General features: G+C 48.2%; 3 protein-coding genes across 4 annotated transcripts; 1 reads left to right on the top strand and 2 right to left on the bottom strand.

Annotated features, from left to right (window-relative positions):
- Window positions 1–362: 362 nt before the first annotated feature.
- Window positions 363–6,747, bottom strand: UNC50 (unc-50 inner nuclear membrane RNA binding protein). Its single transcript, XM_078864936.1, has 6 exons — window positions 6,662–6,747; window positions 4,346–4,681; window positions 3,131–3,251; window positions 2,073–2,212; window positions 1,488–1,589; window positions 363–638 (listed from the first exon to the last, which is right to left on the bottom strand). The coding sequence occupies exons 2-6, from the start codon at window positions 4,602–4,604 to the stop codon at window positions 505–507; spliced, it is 756 nt and encodes a 251-aa protein (XP_078721062.1). The 5' UTR covers window positions 4,605–4,681; window positions 6,662–6,747; the 3' UTR covers window positions 363–504.
- A 1,377-nt stretch (window positions 6,748–8,124) lies between these two features.
- COA5 (cytochrome c oxidase assembly factor 5) lies at window positions 8,125–12,151 on the top strand. 2 transcript variants are annotated; one of them, XM_078864935.1, is made up of 4 exons: window positions 8,125–8,330; window positions 10,382–10,519; window positions 11,335–11,433; window positions 11,960–12,151. In XM_078864935.1, exons 2-4 carry the CDS (start codon window positions 10,421–10,423, stop codon window positions 11,999–12,001), a joined length of 240 nt encoding a protein of 79 aa, XP_078721061.1. In that variant the 5' UTR covers window positions 8,125–8,330; window positions 10,382–10,420; the 3' UTR covers window positions 12,002–12,151. The 2 variants fall into 2 exon arrangements, with proteins under 2 accessions (XP_078721061.1, XP_078721060.1); XM_078864934.1 differs by having other exon boundaries at window positions 10,370–10,519.
- Window positions 12,152–12,185: 34 nt separating this feature from the next.
- SCOC (short coiled-coil protein) lies at window positions 12,186–20,707 on the bottom strand. Its single transcript, XM_078864933.1, has 4 exons — window positions 20,620–20,707; window positions 20,278–20,328; window positions 15,419–15,502; window positions 12,186–14,756 (listed from the first exon to the last, which is right to left on the bottom strand). Exons 2-4 carry the CDS (start codon window positions 20,294–20,296, stop codon window positions 14,614–14,616), a joined length of 246 nt encoding a protein of 81 aa, XP_078721059.1. The 5' UTR covers window positions 20,297–20,328; window positions 20,620–20,707; the 3' UTR covers window positions 12,186–14,613.
- Between the last annotated feature and the right edge of the window lie 129 nt (window positions 20,708–20,836).

Genomic DNA, 20,836 nt, shown 5'->3' with positions numbered 1-20,836 from the left:
ACAAACACAACGAAATGAGAGGATTGCACTTTAAAACCGGGGTGTGGAACCTGCCTTTCGCAAGGCACTGCGGGCACACGAGGCCTACTGCTTCAAAATGGCCCGCAAATCACATGAATCCATCGCTGCACGCAGCATCTCGCGGTTGCATTAGTCAGTTACTAGAAGGGAATGTTACCCACCTGGAAACAGTGTTTCTAATGCTATCACCCTCAGTCACTTCTGGCAATACAAGACCCTCCCCTTGATACTCGGTCGACATTATCATTGGATAATCTTGGTATTAATGTTTGGCCCGCCAAAGGTATTTGAAAGTTCTACCTGGCAATCGGTAAGAAAAAGGTTGCCCACCCCCTGTTTTAAAACAAAACAAGGACAACAATAAATCGTGACGCGACTGCGACGCAATAATCGTCGCTTCGATTCGGTCGTGCGGGGACGAGAGATTGAATTTTTGTCGCACGAGACGGAAACAACACGGACGCCACACGCATCGCACCGTCACTACACGCGGACGTTGTAAAACCAACAGAGCCCCTGGGTGAAGTTCCATCCCAGCGCCAACGACAGCACGTACAGAAGCGCTAGTGGCGCCATGGGGTACAGCAGCAGCACCGTGTTCTTCAGGAATGGCAGCACTGCGTCACGCACGCACAGGAATACACGTGCAGCGCTTTGTGAATCTACCACTCAACGCTGTCACTCGGCATCGCATTTATCACAGCGGTAGGGGCCATCCATTTAGTACATACGTAAAAATCTGTCTAAACTTTACCCCTCCCCCCCTCCCTGTACACACGCGTACTTTTTACACCCCCCCCCCCCCAATCCTATAGAACGGCCGATATTTAATCCACGCAAACAGATAGTCCACCGCCAGGAGCATTATTATTCTTTGGTTCTTTCGGTAAAGGCACGTAGATAGAAAAATTGAAAGTAAATAAAATAAAAACTGACGTTTCGATCACAACACAAGCGATCGTCATCAGGAGGAAGAAGGGATTATTATCAAGGCTTCATCCCCCCCCCCCCCATTTCCTATGCGTGCGTACATTGTCAGTAGACCCCCATACGCAAACGTATGCATTTGGGTTAACCCCCCCCCCCCTCCATGCGTACGTACTAAATGGATGGCTCCGTATCATATCGCTCAAAGTCACGTAAATGTACGGGCCCCTTTTGTCAATCCATTGCCGGATGTGGCGCTCAATGTCCGCCACCTCTCACGATCCTGCAATGTAATAATCCACTCTGCACCCACAACACACTGGTGATTTCAGCATTTCGAGAGGACATCCTAAGGTCATTATTCTTAACCACCGGCCATCATCCCTCCTAAGCGACGTGTCCTGCCCAAGTAGTAACCCACTTCGTAACTACACACAATCCATATGCAGATATTATAAAGTGTTTGAAACGTAGCATCTGAAGTTGTCGAACCTCTCACATCTCAGATTACTCGCGAGTTGCCGTGCTGCCGGGCTCACCGTTGTAGCCAAGGAAGGTGATGTAGATGTAGTAGCCGATGGCGACGAGCCACAGTGTGTTTCCCACGAAATATCCGATGAACCAGTCCTGAATGATGACTCCTGCACGCACAGGAGACATGACTACATCAGCCGCGGCGTGCGCCGATACGGAAAACTTTCAGTACACTTTGCTCTTTTGAGAATTATTTTTCTTTTCCCCAAAATGCTATCCTGGTTGGGCTATCGGCATCATGTTGCGAGACAAATAATCCGTTTGGAACTTTCTCAGGGTAGCATAACGCATAGAGGACGGTTCCGGATATCACGAAACTGCTTTTTGAGATCCCTCCATGTGACCTTTGATCCACACAGTAGGGGGGTCAGCACTTTCCCACCCACTAACGCTGTTGCAGAAAAATGTTGCATGACAATCAAACATTAGTTATAATTCTCAAAGGTGGAACTCTGCCAAAGCAAGCTCAGAGCCAAATTTATTAGGAGATTTAATTTTTTGCTGTGCCCATTAATGAGCGGGCTTAGAACATCAACTCCCTTAAATTTAGAATCACGTTTGAATCACGAGGTACTCGGCTGTTGGCGTACTATTGATGAAGAACAGCTGGATGAAGTGCAGGATGACGAGGAGCGGGAAGAAGGCGTTGAGGTGAACATCGAACGCGTAGCCCCACTCGACGTCACTCTCCCGTACGCCGCGGCCCATGAGGTATCGATTCGATATCAGCCTGGATCAATCACACGAAGAAAAAGATTCCCTATTTTCTATCCATACAGCCTCTTAGGTCAAGTCCTGTTACCAAGCACCTATGAGATCCAGCACGGTGCACACATGAGTAGTGTGGCCAGCACCATTCCCTGCCAACTTTGTCTCCCCAGTGCTAATGCTTCGGAACCGCACCTGGTACTCATTTAAAATTGAGTTGGAACAAAGGCAGGCCCAGGATTGGTGCAGATATTCACCACTGATGTTAGTCATGAGTGGAAATTGAATACGGGTCACTACTGCTTCCCACCACAGTATGCAAACCACGACACTACTGCTTCCCACTACGTAACTAATGCAGTGATTAGGAGGCCATGGTTGGTGGATCAGAGAGATGTGAAACTCAAGACACCACACCAGGTACGTTTTAAGGTTCAGATATTCGCTATCGATGTTGGCCATGACCAGAAATCGAACTTGGGTTGCCAGGTTCGTATTATTGCAGTGTGCTCACCACTACTTTTCTGCACACATATACACAAAAATAAAGATCCCCCGTATAGCCTTAATAGACTGTAGGGGCAAGTGCTGTTAGCGAGCACCTATGAAGGCCGGAACGGCACACGAGGGGGTGGGTGGCCGGCACTACGCCCGACTGCCTGTCTCCCCAGTGGCGATGTTTACACACCACACCAGGTACTCATTTCAGACTGAGTCGACCTAGGGGAGGCCCAGAACCGGTTCAGATAATCGTCACTGGTGTTGGCCATGAGTGGGAATCGAACCCGGGTCGCCAGGTTCATAGCGCAGCGCGCTAACCGCCACACTACCACTCCCCACAAATACATATACACACACAGCTATACATATACACACACAGCTATACACACACACACGGTCCTTCTGCCCAGACGTAAGTTGAGGAAATGGAGCCACCCACCACATGAGCGTCGATATGAGAAGCCCCACGCCGATGCAGTCGATGAACACGACCCACAGCAGCAGCTTCAGGGTGTTCAGGAAGCTCATACTCAGCACAAAGCCAAACCCCAATGTCGACACTAAGACACAGCGACGACAAAAATAACTTTCGATTTAAAGCTTTCGTGACTGCAGGGATTCTTCCCTTCTACGTGACTTTACCGAAAGAACCAAGAAGACAAAAATAACCTTCATCCAGAACACACACAATAGGCAAGTACCGATCGCCAAGTACCACGGTTCAAATAATTCTTAAAACTGTCTGTAATGAAACGGAGCTGTCTAGCTAGTGTAGCTGATGGTCTCAATTCAGTCACCAATGATTCCAGAATTTGTTTTATAGCTGTCACTCATTTTGGATTTTCCAGCTCAAAGAAAAAAAACATGACTTTGCCATGTGACACACAACTCTACAGCAGGGCATGCGCATAAGAAGGTGCACCGCCTGTTAATGATCAGTAGCAATTCAAGGGACCTCAGATTGTAGTTCTGCAAAGTTATCTTCCAGAGAGCATTCAGAATCAAGGGGTGATATCACACTGCTTTCTGCGAGAGTTCTGAATTAAAATATCTCCATCTCATTCTATTCCTCCACGTCTCCAGCAATGTATTTACAAAGGGATGTACTCTACATTGCAACATTATGCTGACATCGACATTAGAACACAATTGAGAATAACACACAAATTAGCTTAGAGGACAGTATATAATTTCCATGCAATTTAACGAGGTAATTTCATTCCACTTGTAATATGCAATTAGTATCTCAATTTCAAAGTAATTGGTAATTGTATTTAAATTACACAAGACATGGCTAACTGGTAAATTTCATCTACATAACGTGATTCCACTAATTTGTTATTTTAATGAATTTTGCCCATCTCTGATGTTTTATTTATTACGAACTTAACTTTACAATTTTACGCATTCTGATTCGCGATGTTTGCCACTGAGCCCGTAGATTGGAACAGTCTACCCTAAAGAAGCAAGAACCATTCGTTCTATCCACAGATTCAAATTTTCTACACTTAAAAAATCATCAGGAACTGATGAAGGCACATCCACTATAACCCCACACACAGGAGGGGTGATGCCTGGCTCAATGTCCCATTAGGGCTCCTGCCGGCATAAGCTAATTAAGATCAAGTTCACGACCTCGTCTCCTGCTTCTCACCACACAGCCAGACGCTGAGCAGCACGAGGAAGGCAGGGTCATCCCTCGCCCACTGGTCCTTGGTCTGCTTGCGGTAGTGGAAGTTGCGGTAGACCTTCTGCGGTGCCGTGAACAGGTAGAGCATCTGCCACGTCGCAAACTCGAAGTCCATCTGGCGGAAGCGCAGCAGCCTGCGCAGGTAGCGCGAGCGCTTGAAGCAGGCAGTGGCCGGCCCCGCGTCGCGCCCGTTTGCCCGCGGCTGGTTCGACGAGGGCAGCATTGCGGCCTGACTGCCCCCGGCCTCTCAGCTGTGATGGGGCTCCGGATGAGCTGACAACAAGCGAGTTGGGTGTAGACCTGGGGGTCAATTATAGGTACAATTACAGCAGCATTGTTAGCAGAAATTACAATTACATTAGGACTGTTAATTATTATTAATGTACGTATGTTGAACTTCTTTCGCGCCGTACGTAGCCAACCGTGTTAATCGGAGGTGTGGGACAACTGACATAATGACAACTGGCATAATGACAATTGGAATTGACACCTGGTATGGTTGAAGGGTGGTTGGGTGGGTGGCTCAGTGGGTGAATGTGACTGAATTCGCAGGTTGGTAGGGGAGTTAGTGGATTTGTGATTAGAGTGGGTCGCCCAATGAGTTGGTTGGACTGTTTGGCGATAGATGGGGTGAGTCAATCAATGGGTGAGTAAACGAGTTAGTGGGTGAGTGTAACTTCGTGGTTGGGATCGTGTGTTGGTGTCGGTAAGTGAAGGGGTGGGCAACTGGGTGATTGAGTGGTTTATTGAATGGAATGCATTAACGTGACGTCTGGTGTGGACCAACGGCGCTGGGCGTAGTTATATTGTGCACGTAAAACAAAACAAAAGGCTAACAAAAATGAAACGGTCAAATTGTGAACTGCTGGAGATGATTCTTCTTCTTGGTTCTTTCGGTAAAGTCACGTAGAATGGAAATAATAAAATAATAAAAATAAAACTTGCTGGAGATGAGATTGGAGGTATAATTTCGAATAGTTGGAGGGCTATTCCGAGTGACTGGTCGTCTCGTTGGCTATGCCCGTGAAGGTGATGATCAAGTTGGAGAGCCAAGTGCTCGCTTGGCTACGGAATGGCAGGCGTTTGGCTCGCTTGCGTGCTACGCTCAAAAACGCATGCCCCCCCCTCTACCTCCTCTTACTTGCAATGTTTGACCTCTTTCATATTATATTCTTGGTTCTTTCGGTAGAGTCACGTAGAAGGGAAATAATAAAATACAAATATGAAACAATAAAACTTCTCACGACGTTTCAAAACTTTTTCATGTTATTTTAGTTTCGCATTTAATCCACGACGTCCACAACTTTCCGCGTACAAAGGGTGGCGCGGCTCACGCCTTGTGATCCAGCACTTTGGAGGGCAAGTGTTGGTGAATCACGCTCAGATTTGTTTCTGTGTGTACCCCTGATACTCTAAAGCCCCGCTGTTTTGTCGGGGAGATCGCCAGTGGGAGTAGATTCGTAGATCCGCCTGTACGGACGTTACCTCCCCAACCCCGTCACGGACAAGATGACACTGCCCCAAATATAAATACGCGGGCGGTGTGGTACTGTATCTGCAATTTACCGACTCTAAACAAAAGGAATTGGGAACGGAGAAATCACTTAAAAGAGAACTTTAATCTCTAATCGGCCGCGGGGAATCAACGTCACCCCCTCCGATCGTCTCCCACGCGATGCCACTAATTAGTGGAATTGGCCACGAATTATTGTAATTGGCAATGTAAGGAGAACCCCTCCTAGAAGCATAACATAGTCTTGAGGCTCGGGATTACGTGGGCATCGCTCTACTTTGAGACTTTACATTTGCAAAGTCTGAGGGGGTTTTGGAGAAAATTGTTCGACGAAGCGATGCGAATTTAAACAGCTCAGGGCTTTTTTACTCGCGGATGTTTGTTTTTATCTTTAAACAAACATAAATATTAGAACATAAGCAAACATAAACCTTACAACACAAACAAATAAAAAAATAGCCGCGTTAACAAACAACAAAACGATACAGCGCATAAGCAGCATCTCCAGAGAACCGAGCAACCCGATTGGACCCGCGCTGCAGTCACGTGCGCAGCGCCGGCCAACCAGCGCGCCGACTCGCGCATCCTCGCTACGGTTTACAAAACGCGGCCTGCGTCTGTTTGCAAGTTTACCCCCCCCTCCTCTCCTCTCCTCACAGCCGCGACGCAGGCGAATCCCCTCGCGGGGCGATCGCACGCGGGGCGAACGCCCCCACGGCCGATCGCCAACTCGCACGCGACCCGCGCGTGTTTCCGCGCCACATCACCTGCACAGGAGAGGGGGGGAGGTGTTCAACTTGGGCACAAGTTCCGCCTCTGCGCTCGCTTGGCCCGGCGAGGTTGAGGGGGGGCGAGTGACGTGTGGAGGGGGCGGGGCACCGGCGGTCGTTGCTGGGAACAAAAATAAAGTGGATGCGAGAGACGCCCTCAGGGCACCTCGAACGCTGAGCCATCCCGTGCGTGAAGCGACAACACCCGCCCCCGGGGCGATTCGAGTTTACAAAGCTGCTCGCGTCGTACATCCAGGAAACGTCGGTGATCGGACTTCCGTCGATTCCTCTCACAGTGTCGAGTGCACGGAATCGATTCAATGAATGACGACACAGTGCGTCGGCAAGGTCACGTGCGCTGTGGGTACTCCCACCTCCTCCCAGACGTGGAAGAGGAGGCCAAAGTCACCCTCTAGACCAGTGACGTGCGCTGAGCCAGATTCACACACTGAGGGGGGCGTGGTCTCACAGAGGGGCGTGTCTTGACTGAGGGGGGCGTGTTAGACACGTCCCCCTCAGTGAGGCAGATGTGATAGCTGCCTCCCCTGGTGCTTTTTCATTGCAGTTTCATGACGAGACCAGCGAGCCTAAATATGTTTATACAAATACGTGAAATAAGTTACCTGGAGTATGGAAGGCGAGGACATGAAATGAAGGGGTCTACAAACATTACATTGGTGACATACTGAGATAGTAACAGGCACGCGCTTATTGCCCGCGCTCCACCCAGTTACTGAGGGGTTGCGCAATCAGAGGGGAGGCTGAGCTCGTCGCTGCCTCACCTCTCGTCTCTTCCTGTATTTGCAGCGGAGCTTCGCAAATTTGGCGATTTTGACAAAAAAAACCGATTGGAATCGTACAGAAATTTATAACACAGATCAGTGGAAAATCTTAATATGTATTTTATTTGATTATTCTTTTTTTTACTTTTCGTAACAGCTATTTTAATTGGAGTATGATAGGTGAGGCTCTGCCTCCCCCTGCCTCCCCTGACCGCACATTCCCTGCTCTAGAACTTGAACTTGAACTAGACGGCCTAGAGGGGGGCCCTCTATAGTGGAGGCTCTCCCGCGGTGGCTAGGAGATGTTAACTACCTCGCCTGGTGTGCAGGAGGTCGTAGGTGCGATCCCGACCCTGACGCCTGCTGCTGTATATTTCGAGTTTTCACGTCTCTCTCTCTCTCTCCCCTTGGTCGCGTGGACTTTTATCAGGGTCCTCCGGGTTTTCCCCTCCACATTTAGAATCAGCATCACGTGTTTAGAGTATTTGGCTGCTGTACATTTCCACGTGATAAGCCACCTCATTGAACTATCATTTGCGTTCGTAAGTCGGGCGCGCGTAAGTCGGGTGTGCGTAAGTCGGGTGTGCGTAAGTCGGGCGCGCATAAGTCGAGGACTCACGAGAATTTCATCGCGAGTGTTTGCACAGAATCGATTCCAGAATTGAGAATCAACAACGAAGGAATCGAATCGTTACGGACTCCAAGCTCAAACTCGCGTGTGCCCCGCTCACGGTCACGCAGACAGCAACACGCAAGGCGATTTTAAACATTAAACGCACAACTTTGATTTGTGTGTAGTAGTTGTAGTAGTAACACACCAATTAGCTGGTGATCGTGCGTTGTCTCAGTGTTAACCCGCCCGCACAAGACGAGACGCGGCTCGGGTGAGTTCGAGGCCTAATTATCATCGCAATGCACGACCAATAACATTACACTCATACTGTACATCTAAGGGGTTATTTTTGCGTGCGTTAGATCGCGTAAATATATAAACGCGTCGTCAAAACCCGCCACCACCCGACACGGCCGCTCAGTAAGGTTTGTCACGTAAACAGAACGTGGCCAATTCGTGAGTTAGTACAGCAACAGCGGTGGTGTGTTGGAGAGCAAATCCCACAACATTTACAGTCTAGCGGGTTTAACGACACACATTGATGTGATCCTAACCCCCCCCCCCCCCAAAAAGCCTCTATTATGGATGACATCGGTCGCGAAAGCCCCAACGTGTTAAACATACATTGCACTTAATAATACATTGCACTGCTGTTACCCCTTTCGTTTGTTATTCCACTGCGAATACATCATCACCACCACCACCACCACCACGTACTTCTTCACCACCGCGTAATTCACCGTGCCAATGAGTGAAAGCTGGCGAGGACGTGAGGCCCCCAGGACCACCGGCTCGTCGGACTATCGCTTCTGAGCCACCCACCCATTTGAAATTGAAATTCGCATCGCGGTTCGCTAACCGCTGCGCCACCGCTCCGCCACGTGCTTCGCGAGGTCGCAGCTAAAGTCGCGATGCAATGTCACAACAGCCTGCAACTCCATTGGGACCTCCTTTGCCAGTAGCAAAATGTGATCATTGGGTTTTTTACCTTTTATCTGGAAACAAAACTGACACCGTTTTCGATTTAAAGCTTTCGTAACTGCAGGGATTCATCTTCTTGGTTCTTTCGGTAAAGTCACGTAGAAGGGAGATAATAAAATAATAAAAATAATACAATTCTCACGACGTTTCGGCCACAACGCAAGCAGCCGTCCTCAGGTGAAGAACAGGTCTGTCGGAAAGACAGTGGCTGAATGAACACCACCAAGCTTGGCAGCGTCTATTTAAGCTGGGTTAGGGGGGGAAGAGCGCCTTGACAAAGGAATTTGCATATCAACAAAGGAATTTGTATTATTTTATTATGTTTTATTTTTATTATTTTATCTCCCTTCTACGTGACTTTACCGAAAGAACCAAGACGATTACACCGTTTTGTTGCCAGATAAAAGGGTAAAAAAACAATTATCATATTTTGCTACTGGCAAAGGAGGTTCCAATGGTGTAAATGCTTTACCCCGAGCTCTCATACTCTGATGGTGCATTGTCTTTGAGTTGTGCGCCTTTTGGCGTCATCTGGTCCAACACCAGAGTGAGACTAGGCTCAAAGGAAAGCTGTTTCGGGTGTGGACCAATCAATTTCAAGGACAGTGCATACATTATCAGAGTTGTGTTTTTTGTTTGCATTCCGACTGCAGGTATTGTGGTCAATGCAAACATGACTCCTTGTAAAAAAAGGTGTCAGTTTTGTTGCCAGATAAAAGGGTAAAAAACAATTATCAGCCTGCAACTCGTTCATGTTGTAGGCTCGCGAAAAAGCGTCGCTGGAGGCTTCCGTGTTGTTGAGTTGACGATGGCGGTGACGAGATGTTGAGGAGCCCGCAGGGGCTAGATATTTGGCGGTAGAGGGCAGGGCAGCGAAACCAATTGGACTGTACTTCTATGCCCCCCCACCCTTCCCTGACCGGCGTGTTGGAGAACAGTACGGGCAAATAACCCCCACGGAAATTGTATTAACAACATGGGTGTGCAAACGAGATGATGATGTTGATTTGAAGCTTTCGTGACTGCAGGAATCCATACTCTTTAGTTCTTTCGGTAAAATCACGTAGTTAGAAAATAAAATAGATCACGACTTTTGGGCGCAACACAAGCGTCCGTCAACATGCTTTCCCACGTGATGGTGGACGCTTGTGTTGCGCCCGAAACGTAGTGATCTATTTGATTTTTTATACCTACGTGACTTTACCGAAAGAACCAAAGAGTATAGAGATGATGAAGTTCGAGAACCAGATCCCGGATCCGTTCATCAAGAACATCATGTCGGCAGTGATGTTGAGTGGCAGTGACGACGATGTGATGTTGATGGGAGAGTGGCGATTATAGAGAAGGCTTGGGCGGGAGACGCACGTGGCCGGTGGAGCGATGCCAGCGTACTACGAGGACAAGCCGGTGGACTCACGCCCGTGCGCGGGACTGCGCGAGGATCTACGCTCGTGTCTCGTGAAGAGCGACTGCGTCAAGGTGACAACCTCGCCCATCCGACGCTCTCTCTCTCATTCACTCACCCACCCACTCTCCCATATTCACTCGCTCGCCCGCTCTCTCATATTCGCTCGCTCGCCCACCTGCTCTCCTTCACTCGCTCGCCCACCCGCTCACTCATTCACTCATTCAATCGCTCGCCCACCCGCTCGCTCGCCCACCCGCTCGCTCGCCCACCCGTTCTCTCTCATTCACTCGCTCGCCCATCCGCTCTCTCTCATATTCACTCGCTCGCCCACCCACTCTCTCATTCACTCGCTCGCCCACCTGCTCTCCCATATTCACTCGCTCATCCGCTCTCTCTCATTCACTCGCTCGCTCTCTCTCATTCGCTCACTCACTCGCCCACCCATACATTTGCTCACCCGTTTTCTCTCATTCACTCGCTCGCCCACCCGCTCTCTCATATTCACTCGTTCGCCCACCCACTCTTTCACTCGCTCCTCAGCTCCTTCGCCCACCCATCCGCTCTCTAATATTAACTCGCTCGCCCATCCGCTCATTCTCATTCACTCTCTCACCCACCCGCCCTTTTATCCACTCACTCGCCCGCTTGCCCACTTAATACGTTTTTATCATGAATAAAATGAGGGCGTCATTAATGCCAATTGCATCCCACAACGCTCTACGTGAATTATATATGGCCCACATCTCTTTTAAGCCACAATAAATGATTTTATTTTACCAGGTATATAGCAACTACCATTTCATCCACCTGATCACTCACCCACTTGCCCAACTGCTCAACTCACTCGTTCATCCACTTCATTGCCTGCTTTGCGCGGCGCGTGCAGGCAGGGAACAGCGCCAAGGTGTGCCTGCGGACCGACAGCACCCTGGAACCCATGTGTAGAGCCCTGCAGATGTCCTTCTTCGAATGCAAGCGATCTCTGGTAAATGTGTGCGATGGCTTTTCAATTGAAACATAGTTTTAATGACAAATTGCCCCCTTTGTTAATTCACCGCCGGGTGAAGGCATTCCCTTTGCCGCCCGTCGGGGGTTATTTTACCATACTTCGCCATGCTGATTAATGGAGGGTTAGCGCAGAAGGGGGAGGAACCCAGGACCGGTTGAGAAATTGCTCACCACTAATAGTAGCCGTGGTTGGGAATCGAACAAGTTCATAGCGCAGTGTGTGGCTTTGCCCAGGAGTGAGAATAGATGTTGCTTGCGCACTGTCTCAGCATATGCTCCCCCACTTGCCTGGACCTGGTACGGCAGTCAAGGCTGGACTTGAATCACAAGCACACGACAGAAGCACTTCCTGAATGTCACTTTAAAGTCACTTTCCCGATGAACGAATCTACAGACTCATGTTCAATTTCCACAGCCTGTGCGAATCTAAAGCAGCTATTTGTCTTTGTAATGCCTGTCTTAAGTGATATTTTCACGGTTTTTTTTCCCGTTTCTTTTGCCAGCTGGACAACAGAACACGTTTTCGAGGGCGGAAGGGTTACTGAGCAGTGTTGAAACAAGGGGACATCTCGACCATTTATTAAACACGATGACCCAGCCGCCTCACCGTTGTCTCTTGGAATGGCTACGATTATGCTTTGTTCTGTTTAACTACTATGTAAAAAGAAGCGTACAACCAATAATAAATAAGTGAAAACAAATGCGCTTTGTGTCCAATATCTTTATTCCTTTTCGCTTCTTGTAAATTAGTGTTTGAGAGTTGAAGCAACAGCACAGTGTGACCCACAGCATCTGGACAATGATGGCAATCAAAACAAGTTCAGTGACCGTGTTGGCAGGCAGTGGTGTGAGCGCACATTCACAATGAAAATACTTTACCACCACCATCACGAACGAACACAACCCTGGTAACTTAAAGTACAACTCGAATCGCCACCTTCATTAAAACTAAACAAAAATCCAATGACCAGATCACCTGGAATGTGATGATCTCATCAGACGCTGGACGTTGATCCGGGTGGCGCTATTAAGAAGAGCCACTGCCCAAAACGTCTCCGATTATATATTTTGAAGGCAGTGTTCACAAATATGTTGAGTGTTTTTGGGTCGTACTGGATGATCATCGTGCATAAAATGGGTTGTTAACGGGACTACGTTGTGGAAAGTAGAGGACAGTGCAGAGAAATCCATTTGACTGTACAACACTCCCACGTCTACGCTCTCCGCCTTCAATCTGCAGTAAACTAGATGGTTATATAACCCACACTACGTGGGGGAGGTCTTCACTCAGCAGTGGATTTACAATATGGCTGTACATGTTCAAATACACACACAAATAAAGATAGACTACAGTTTGGTGCAATGGTTATGTTCAGAACCACAATGCACCATAATGATAATTATACCACGTTCACATTGGAGTGGTCTTCTGGAGATAAAAAAACATAACCCACTCCAGCTTCATTGGAACACTTTACAAACCACATTTTTATTGTATCATCTCCCCACAGAATGCACCTGAATAACTTATTTTTAATCCACCGAATTTACCTACTTTCGACAAAAGCCTATTTTCTGCACAATGAGATAGTGGATGAGGCTTTTATTTCAGGACAACCTTGCCCAATTAAAAACTTGCAACCAACGATTGATAACAGCAATAGCGTGTTTGTGTCTGGCATATTCCTAGTTTGAAGAATGGACAATGCCAGAATTGTTAACCTGTTGTAGACTTCCCTTTTATTAAGCGGTGTTCTTAATGAAGGTGGCGAGTGTATCGATTCATACATCCTTAAGTACGAATGTATTGATTGAACAACACAAAACAATCATGTTTTCACCAATGGTGCCTGTCTGCTCTTAAGCAGAGCCACGGTCTGCCAAAATGGACATTTCGATTTCATTGTCCTCTTCGATACAAACGGTGGTAAAGTATTCATTCAAAGACAGACGCTTCTAAGTCTGGCTATACACATTAGTCGCAAACAATGCAGATGGCAATGATAACCTTGATAAAAAAAAAATACAACAGACGACAATAAATTACTACGGCGACATTGCGCATGCAACGGTTAGAGTCGGGACGCGTTCACTTAAATGTACACCGCTTTTGTGCCACACGCTGACGTTAATACTGCACGAGTTGCGTTTTAGAAAACGAGGCTGAACAGCTGCTAACATGGCGACGGGAAAGTACACCATTGGAGGCTGCATGCAAACGGAGGTCGCTATTACGAAGTGAAATAAGGTAAAAAAAAAACATTACTGTCAAAGTCCTATTCTGGCTTTGGGTGTTTAGTTGTTGGGACTTCCTGAAGCCTTTGCTCGGCCTGTCATGGTGCAGAAAAACCACTGAACAGCAGTCGATTACACGGATCACGCAAAGCGACATTCACCCCACTGCTCAAAACAACTCCTTTTGAACAAACTCCCGCACACGCACACACACGCATGCACGCACGCACGCACAGGTAAAGCGCTAACCCTGGGCACACACCAGCCCGATTCATGGCCGAGTGATACGAACGACAATGCAATTGAATTTCAGTTTGATCGCACGTTAGCGGGCTTACGTGGATTCAAAATTATGAATTTACTAACATTTAACTTATCAGTGATGTAATGTTTGTATTTATTCTGTAATACATCTTGTTTGATAGTTACTATGCTTTGCAGTTGGATTGTTAAGTATTGCGCGACACCTTGGGCCTGACGGGCGCCATGTTAACGCAATGTTCTGTTATTCCTTACATTTTTACATCAATTTAGTCTGAATTTGATACAAATGTAGATACCAATCTCCAAAGCATGCTTTTAGAGATTGGACAATTTAGCAGCCGATTTGGCTTTGACATTTCAATCACGTCAGCAGCGAGCGTCGCGACTTGTCGCGTCTCCCCCCTCCCCCCCAATTTTTGATCGCGTCAGTTTAGGAACCCAGAACCCACCTAACGAATCGATCCCCAATTGCATCATGATCGCAAATTAACCGAGCCTGAATCGGGCTATATTGTACCGCCCCGGCTTAGAATCGCTTGTACACCTTCACCGCTACCCCCCACGGCTCAGCACGGGCTCCGTGCTCAGCCCAATCGGCTCCCGAAGACGGCGGGGCTAAAGCGCGAGGTTGCGGCTCGGGAGGGGAGTCGTCCGCCAACTACTTGCGCTTGCTCTTCGAATCGGTGGTCTGGAAGACGCTGGACGCCGACATGAGGTTCTCGATGTACTGACCCAGGACCTGGTTCTCGGACTTCAGCTTCAGGTTCTCCTCCTTCACGGCATCCACACGCGACGAGAGGTCTGCGGCGGAGAGGGAGGGGGGCGGCGATGGCGATGAGAAACGCGAATCTCCCATGGCAATAACGAATCGTTTTGGTTGTGGGAATGGATCACTGGTTTATGGTCAAAAAGAGACAAGCGACTATCTTATCTTGTATGGATGTATATCGCGCCTCAAAACGAGGCGCTTTACCCACAATTCTAAAAGTGTACATAAGACTGCGGTTAAAATAAAGTGTGGGGTTACAGGACAAGTAAGAGTGGGGTAGTGAAAGGGGTTGCGGTAGGCCTGGTCGTAGCTGGGGGCTGGGGGCAGGGAGTAGCAGTAGTGGGGATGGACAAGGGAGAAGAGATAGGGGTTTTAGGGAGGAACGAAAGCACGTTAGTGACGATTGTATTATGTGCAGGGGGAGTTAGTTCCAGTGAAGGGCAGCAATAAGGGAAAAGGGACAAAACATGTGACTTAAAGGCAGGGCAAGGGAGGCACAGAGAGGGATAGAATAGATGATAAATCCACTGCTGGATGGAGGCCTCCCCACACTATACTGGTCTTGGAGGGCTGTTGGATGATGATGATCAGTGCTGACCGAGTGGGGGGATGGAGGGGAGACGTGCCCCACTGAATGTTAGCCACGGGCGGGAATAAACCGAAGCTGGCTAAGTTTGTAGCGCAGTGCACACACCTTCGAGCGTGTGCTGGAGCTCCAGAACCTGGTTGATGAGACGAGTTTTCTCCTCGACCTCCTCTGGGTTCTCATAGTCTGCACCTGCACAGCAGCAGCAGCATCACCACGATGCAAAGTGAGATACAGACTTCCCATTACAAGGCAACAGATATGTCAACTTAATGCAATTAAAACCGCACAGCAGTTTCTAAATTATAGTAAAAACATTGTAATGCGAGTCTGGGAAGTGTACCCATGTCCAGGGCATGTTACAGGAAGCCACCTGGTCTCCTACCCATCCTTGGATACAGCATCTCCCCACTATGAGCTCACATCACGTTGAAAACTCGGATTCGTCCAAGTGCTCCCAAACCAATTCTAGATCACACAACAAAGTCTTCAAGATCCTTCATGGACCTGCCCCTGCCTACCTCTCATCTCACTCTACTCCCTCCCCCTCCGCATGGCCAATGCTCCATTCTACCTCTCCACCTCTCAACTCACTCTACTCCCTTCCATTCACTCTCCAACCCAAGCAATCAAGGCCTTCTGTCAAAGCCTAGAGTCAGTCAACCTTCACTCAATGGGAGGCCACTCTTTAAATAAGACCCAGTATGTTTGGGCTACAGCTGCAGATGGGCTAGGGCAAGGCATAAGGTTGGTTCATTGCGACTCATCTAAGGTATGTGTCTCGTGTTTATTTTCGGACTCGGGTTAGGATCAGGGGTGTTGAACGATAACTAGAAACCGTTGCAAAAATATTTTACCGGTTCTGAGGTGCAGGATACAGGAATAATTTTTCGTGGCATTTTAGAAATCAATGCACCAACTGCCACACCTGGTACAAGGTAAAAGCACAGCCCTGCAATTGCTTGCTCATGCCACTGCTGTCGGAAGAAGCCTCCTCTCGCGTCAACTCCGAGGGTTCCTCTAAGGCAGTGGCTCTTAACCTGGGGTGCACGCACCCAGCGGGGTATGAGATGCCCTTTTTGGGGGTGCGAGACGTGGCCACTTTTTTAGTAGGTAAATCATCGAAACACCAATTAACACGGGCACGTAAGTACAACTATTTTGTTTCATCAAACCCATTTATTTATTCAGTTTAATACGTAGGCTATGTATTTCTTAACATACATTTTGAACGAACTTTTATTATTTATTTTAATTTTTCTACCTACCTGACTTTACCGAAAAAAACCCAAGAGTATGAATCCTTGCAGTCAAGAAAGCTTCAAATCTGAGAAGCAAAGGTTGTGCAAGGCTGCAGTCAAAGCTAAGAACCACTGCTCGAAGGGGTATTTGTTCCACGAGACGTTTTGGAAGAAACGAGCATCCCCACACTTTTCCCCATCACACATGGATGGGTGGGACAGGCCGTGGTGGGGTGGATTTTAGAAACTTGCCACATTGTTTTAACCGCCGTCTTGGGAGACAGAGTGGAAGAGACTAATTCTGGATTGCAAGTACAGTGCACCTCACCATTATGCCACTCCATCTCATTTTGTTTCTCATTTGATTCCAATATGCGCGGCTAACTGGGTAACTGTGTTTTTTTTACTTTTTAACACATAGGCTTTCACTACCAATATTATCCACAATACAGTTTTTTTTTGGGTTGGATCACGTAAATATAAATGTGTCGTTCAACCCGCCACCACCCGACACAGCCAATTATTAAGGTTTGTCACATAAACAGAACGTGCCAATTCGTTACGAGTACAGCCCACCGGTGTGTTGGAGAGTAAATCCACAACATTTACAATCTGAGTACGACGTTTCGCCAGCAATTGCAACTCGCATCAGGCTTTTTGTACTGTATCCATGTGGTTATTGCGACCACATGAATACAGATTCACAAAGCCCCTTTGAGCTCTGAAACATCTTTGGAATGTTCAAATGCATTAAATGCGCTCGATTGTTAAGCTTAAGCTATGAATGCATTGACTCGGGTGTGTGTAAGCATCCATTATTTTCTACTCATTTTATTATTTAAAGCCGATGGGCAGAACCGGGCAGAATAAGACAGTACAGTACTGTAGAGACATTGCAAACAGTACACTACGGTTTACCTGGATTCTTGTACGTGGAAATTGAGTTTCCAGGTCTGTACGGCGAACAGTTGTATCAATACGGACACAAAAAAAAGTCTGTCTATTTGTGTTTCTTCCTTGTGATGGGACTTTGTAGGATGAACGTCGAGATTTATAAGTGGCACGGGGGTGACCCATAAGGTGTCTGAATTGGTCTGTAACAAGGTAGGGGCACTGATAAGGGGTTGACAGGTTTGAGACAGCATAGACAAAACAGAACAAGACACAACTAGAATGTACAAACCAGACGAAATCACCGAGCACAAACGAAACGATGCAAACGAGCTAGGAGTTAACAATGTGAATGACGCAGCATAAGACAAAGGCTGGAGTCTAAATGATGGAGACAAGGCAGACGATACAATACATACTACAATACATACTGTCATCATTATTTGGTTTTAATGGAGCGCTCTTTATGCCGGGGCGACTCAAGAGTGCTGTACACGTGATAGCCGATGTAGAGCCCATCTCACGAGTGCTGTACACGCGATGGGCAATGTACATCCCATCTCGAGAGTGCTCTTACACGCCAAAAGCGATGTCCAATGGGGGGCGCGGGAGGGAGGGTGGGAAGTTTTGCCACGCGTAAATCCCAATTGAGGAATTTGCAGTGTGATTTTTTTTATTTGGCAACTTTGGAACAGAATACCAGCACACAATGGCGTACTCTTGCAAAGGACTAGAGCAGTGTTCTTCAATCATTTTCAGAAGTGGGGCCGAGGCGGGGCACTTTCGCCGATAAGACATCATCAGTGAGGGCCGCCAAACATTTGAAACCATTGTTGGGTTTGACAGCAGCATAATGATGAGGTGGTGTTCACACTCTTTGTGAATTGTCGGCGGGCCGCACGTCAGGGGCAGCACTAAAGCCCACCAGGGGCCGCCAGTGGGCCGTGGGCCTTGCAATGAAGGACGCTGCAGAGGCCGCCAGTGGCCTGTGGGCCTTGCAATGAGGAACACTGCAGGGGCCGTCAGTGGCCCGTGGGCCTTGCAATGAAGGACGCTGCAGAGGCCGTCAGTGGCCTATGGGCCTTGCAATGAGGAACACTGCAGGGGCCGCCAGTGGCCCGTGGGCCTTGCAATGAGGAACACTGCAGAGGCCGCCAATGGGCCGTGGGCCTTGCAATGAAGGACACTGCAGAGGCCGCCAGTGGCCCGTGGGCCTTGCAATGAGGAACACTGCAGGGGCCGCCAGTGGGTCATGGGCCTTGCAATGAGGAACACTGCAGAGGCCGTCAGTGGGCCGTGGGCCTTGCAATGAGGAACACTGCAGAGGCCGTCAGTGGCCCGTGGGCCTTGCAATGAGGAACACTGCAGGGGCCGCCAGTGGGTCGTGGGCCTTGCAATGAAGGACACTGCAGAGGCGGTCAGTGGGCCGTGGGCCTTGCAATGAAGGACGCTGCAGGGGCCGCCAGTGGCCCGTGGGCCTTGCAATGAAGGACACTGCAGGGGCCGCCAGTGGCCCGTGGGCCTTGCAATGAAGGACGCTGCAGGGGCCGCCAGTGGCCCGTGGGCCTTGCAATGAAGGACACTGCAGGGGCCGCCAGTGGCCCGTGGGCCTTGCAATGAAGGACGCTGCAGGGGCCGCCAGTGGCCCGTGGGCCTTGCAATGAAGGACACTGCAGGGGCCGCCCGTGGACTCGAGGATCTTGTCACGTCCGCCGTAGAGCGGAAGTCGTGACGTCGTATTTGGTCCGACGATTACAATCTCGGTAATGATCTGGGTGGCCACTGCCATCAACCCTGATAAGCCTCACTGATAAGGGGGGGGGAAACCCCTTTACATTAAAAAATAACGCAGTCTTAAGCAAGAGCATATACTAGGCGACGTTTCGGGCAATTGGCCCTTCATCGCCGCACATAAACAGTGCAATGTTGCCCGAAACGTCGCCGATTATTTTACTGGACTAATTTTCTATTGAAAGGCCACAACACAGAAGCTGTTCGTGACGAATGCGTCGAGTTCATTGTCGTCGTTGTTATTGTTTGTGCACCGATGCCACCGTCAGGGACATGGGGTCAGAACGTTTCATTCATGGTTTTGTTTTTTGTTTGTTGCGGTTGCACCCGAGTCAAGAGGCGAATGGCTCACAGGGTTATACCCCCTTAACTTGTATATAAGGGCTTGTCTCTTGGATTTTTCCTCACTTGGCGTCATCTGGTCCAACACCAATGGAGACTAGGCTCTAAGAAAAGCTGTCTCGGGTGTGGACCAATCAACTTCAAGGACAGTGCATATCATTGTCATTATCAGAGTTGTTTCTTTTTGTTTGCATTTTGACTGCTTGTGTTGTGGTTATTGTAAACATGATCCCTTGTATAAAGGTGTCAGTTTTTGTACCAGTTGAAAGGGTAAAAACCTATTTCTATTTCTTGATACAGTAAATTTAGCTGTGACGGTCCCACCTGATGACGGAGACTTGTGTTGCCTCCGAAACGTCGTGAATTATTATTTTATTTCTATTATCATTTCTATTATTTTTATTATTTATTTCCATTTTTACCTACGTGACTTTACCGAAAAACCTAAGAGTACTTTACCTAATAGACGAAACTGAAAACTGAAACGTTACAGCAGCAGCACCAAAAATCACTGCTTAGGCGACACGGCCATTATAGAGGAGGCCATGCAGCGAGACGTCCAAGACACGACAGAGACACACGAGAGAGACACACACGGGACAGAGACACACACACTAGAGAGACAGAGACACGAGAGACATAGATAAGAGACACACTAGAGACACACAGACTGCGTGTACTGTACGAACTGTACCACGTCACCTTCTGAATCCGCGTTCATCTTCGCCGGCGCAGGCAGATCCTCGCGAAAACCTTTCAAGACAAAGAATTACCGCCACGCCTTCTCATTTAAAACGTAGCCAACACATTTAACTAACACATTTTTTTTTAAACGTTAACATCGCAGCCGTTCTGTGTGCATTGGAGCAGCAACAACAACAACAGCACCGCGTATGGATAAAATCGTAGCTTTTGATTTCCCTGTTAGGGTCTCGCACAATGTAACAAATATTGTATTGCTGCTGTCGTTAATAGCACGCGTCAGGTGTTGTAATGTTTAATATATTTTATTTAAAAAAGGGAGAATTAAAGATCCATCATCACCTTTTGTGTGCCGCTCCTCCCGGTCGCTGGGCGTAAAAATGTCGGACAGTGGCGATGACGTCGACGCTTAAACGCAAAGTGTACCCAATAACAGCCAAAGCGCAAAGTGTACCCAATAACAGCCAAAGCGCAAAGTGTACCCAATAACAGCCAAAGCGCAAAGTGTACCCAATAACAGACAAAGCTCAAAGTGTACCCAATAAGAGCCAAAGCGCAA

This window comes from Lampetra fluviatilis, chromosome 19, assembly GCF_964198595.1.
Source record: "Lampetra fluviatilis chromosome 19, kcLamFluv1.1, whole genome shotgun sequence".
NCBI classification, from domain to species: Eukaryota; Metazoa; Chordata; class Hyperoartia; order Petromyzontiformes; family Petromyzontidae; genus Lampetra; species Lampetra fluviatilis.
Note: the sequence above shows the minus strand (reverse complement) of the source record. Positions and strands in the feature narration are given on the sequence as shown.

Coding starts and splice junctions, on each gene's coding strand:
- SCOC (XM_078864933.1), bottom strand. Junction 14,757..15,418: donor GCTCCAGCACACGCTCGAAG/GTGTGTGCACTG, acceptor TCTCCGCCGCAG/ACCTCTCGTCGCGTGTGGAT.
- COA5 (XM_078864935.1), top strand. CDS start 10,421: ATGCCAGCGTACTACGAGGACAAGCCGGTGGACTCACGCCCGTGCGCG. Junction 10,520..11,334: donor TGAAGAGCGACTGCGTCAAG/GTGACAACCTCG, acceptor CGGCGCGTGCAG/GCAGGGAACAGCGCCAAGGT. Junction 11,434..11,959: donor TCGAATGCAAGCGATCTCTG/GTAAATGTGTGC, acceptor TTCTTTTGCCAG/CTGGACAACAGAACACGTTT.
- UNC50 (XM_078864936.1), bottom strand. CDS start 4,604: ATGCTGCCCTCGTCGAACCAGCCGCGGGCAAACGGGCGCGACGCGGGG. Junction 1,590..2,072: donor CCAGCTGTTCTTCATCAATA/GTACGCCAACAG, acceptor CTGTGCGTGCAG/GAGTCATCATTCAGGACTGG. Junction 639..1,487: donor CACCTTCCTTGGCTACAACG/GTGAGCCCGGCA, acceptor TGCGTGACGCAG/TGCTGCCATTCCTGAAGAAC.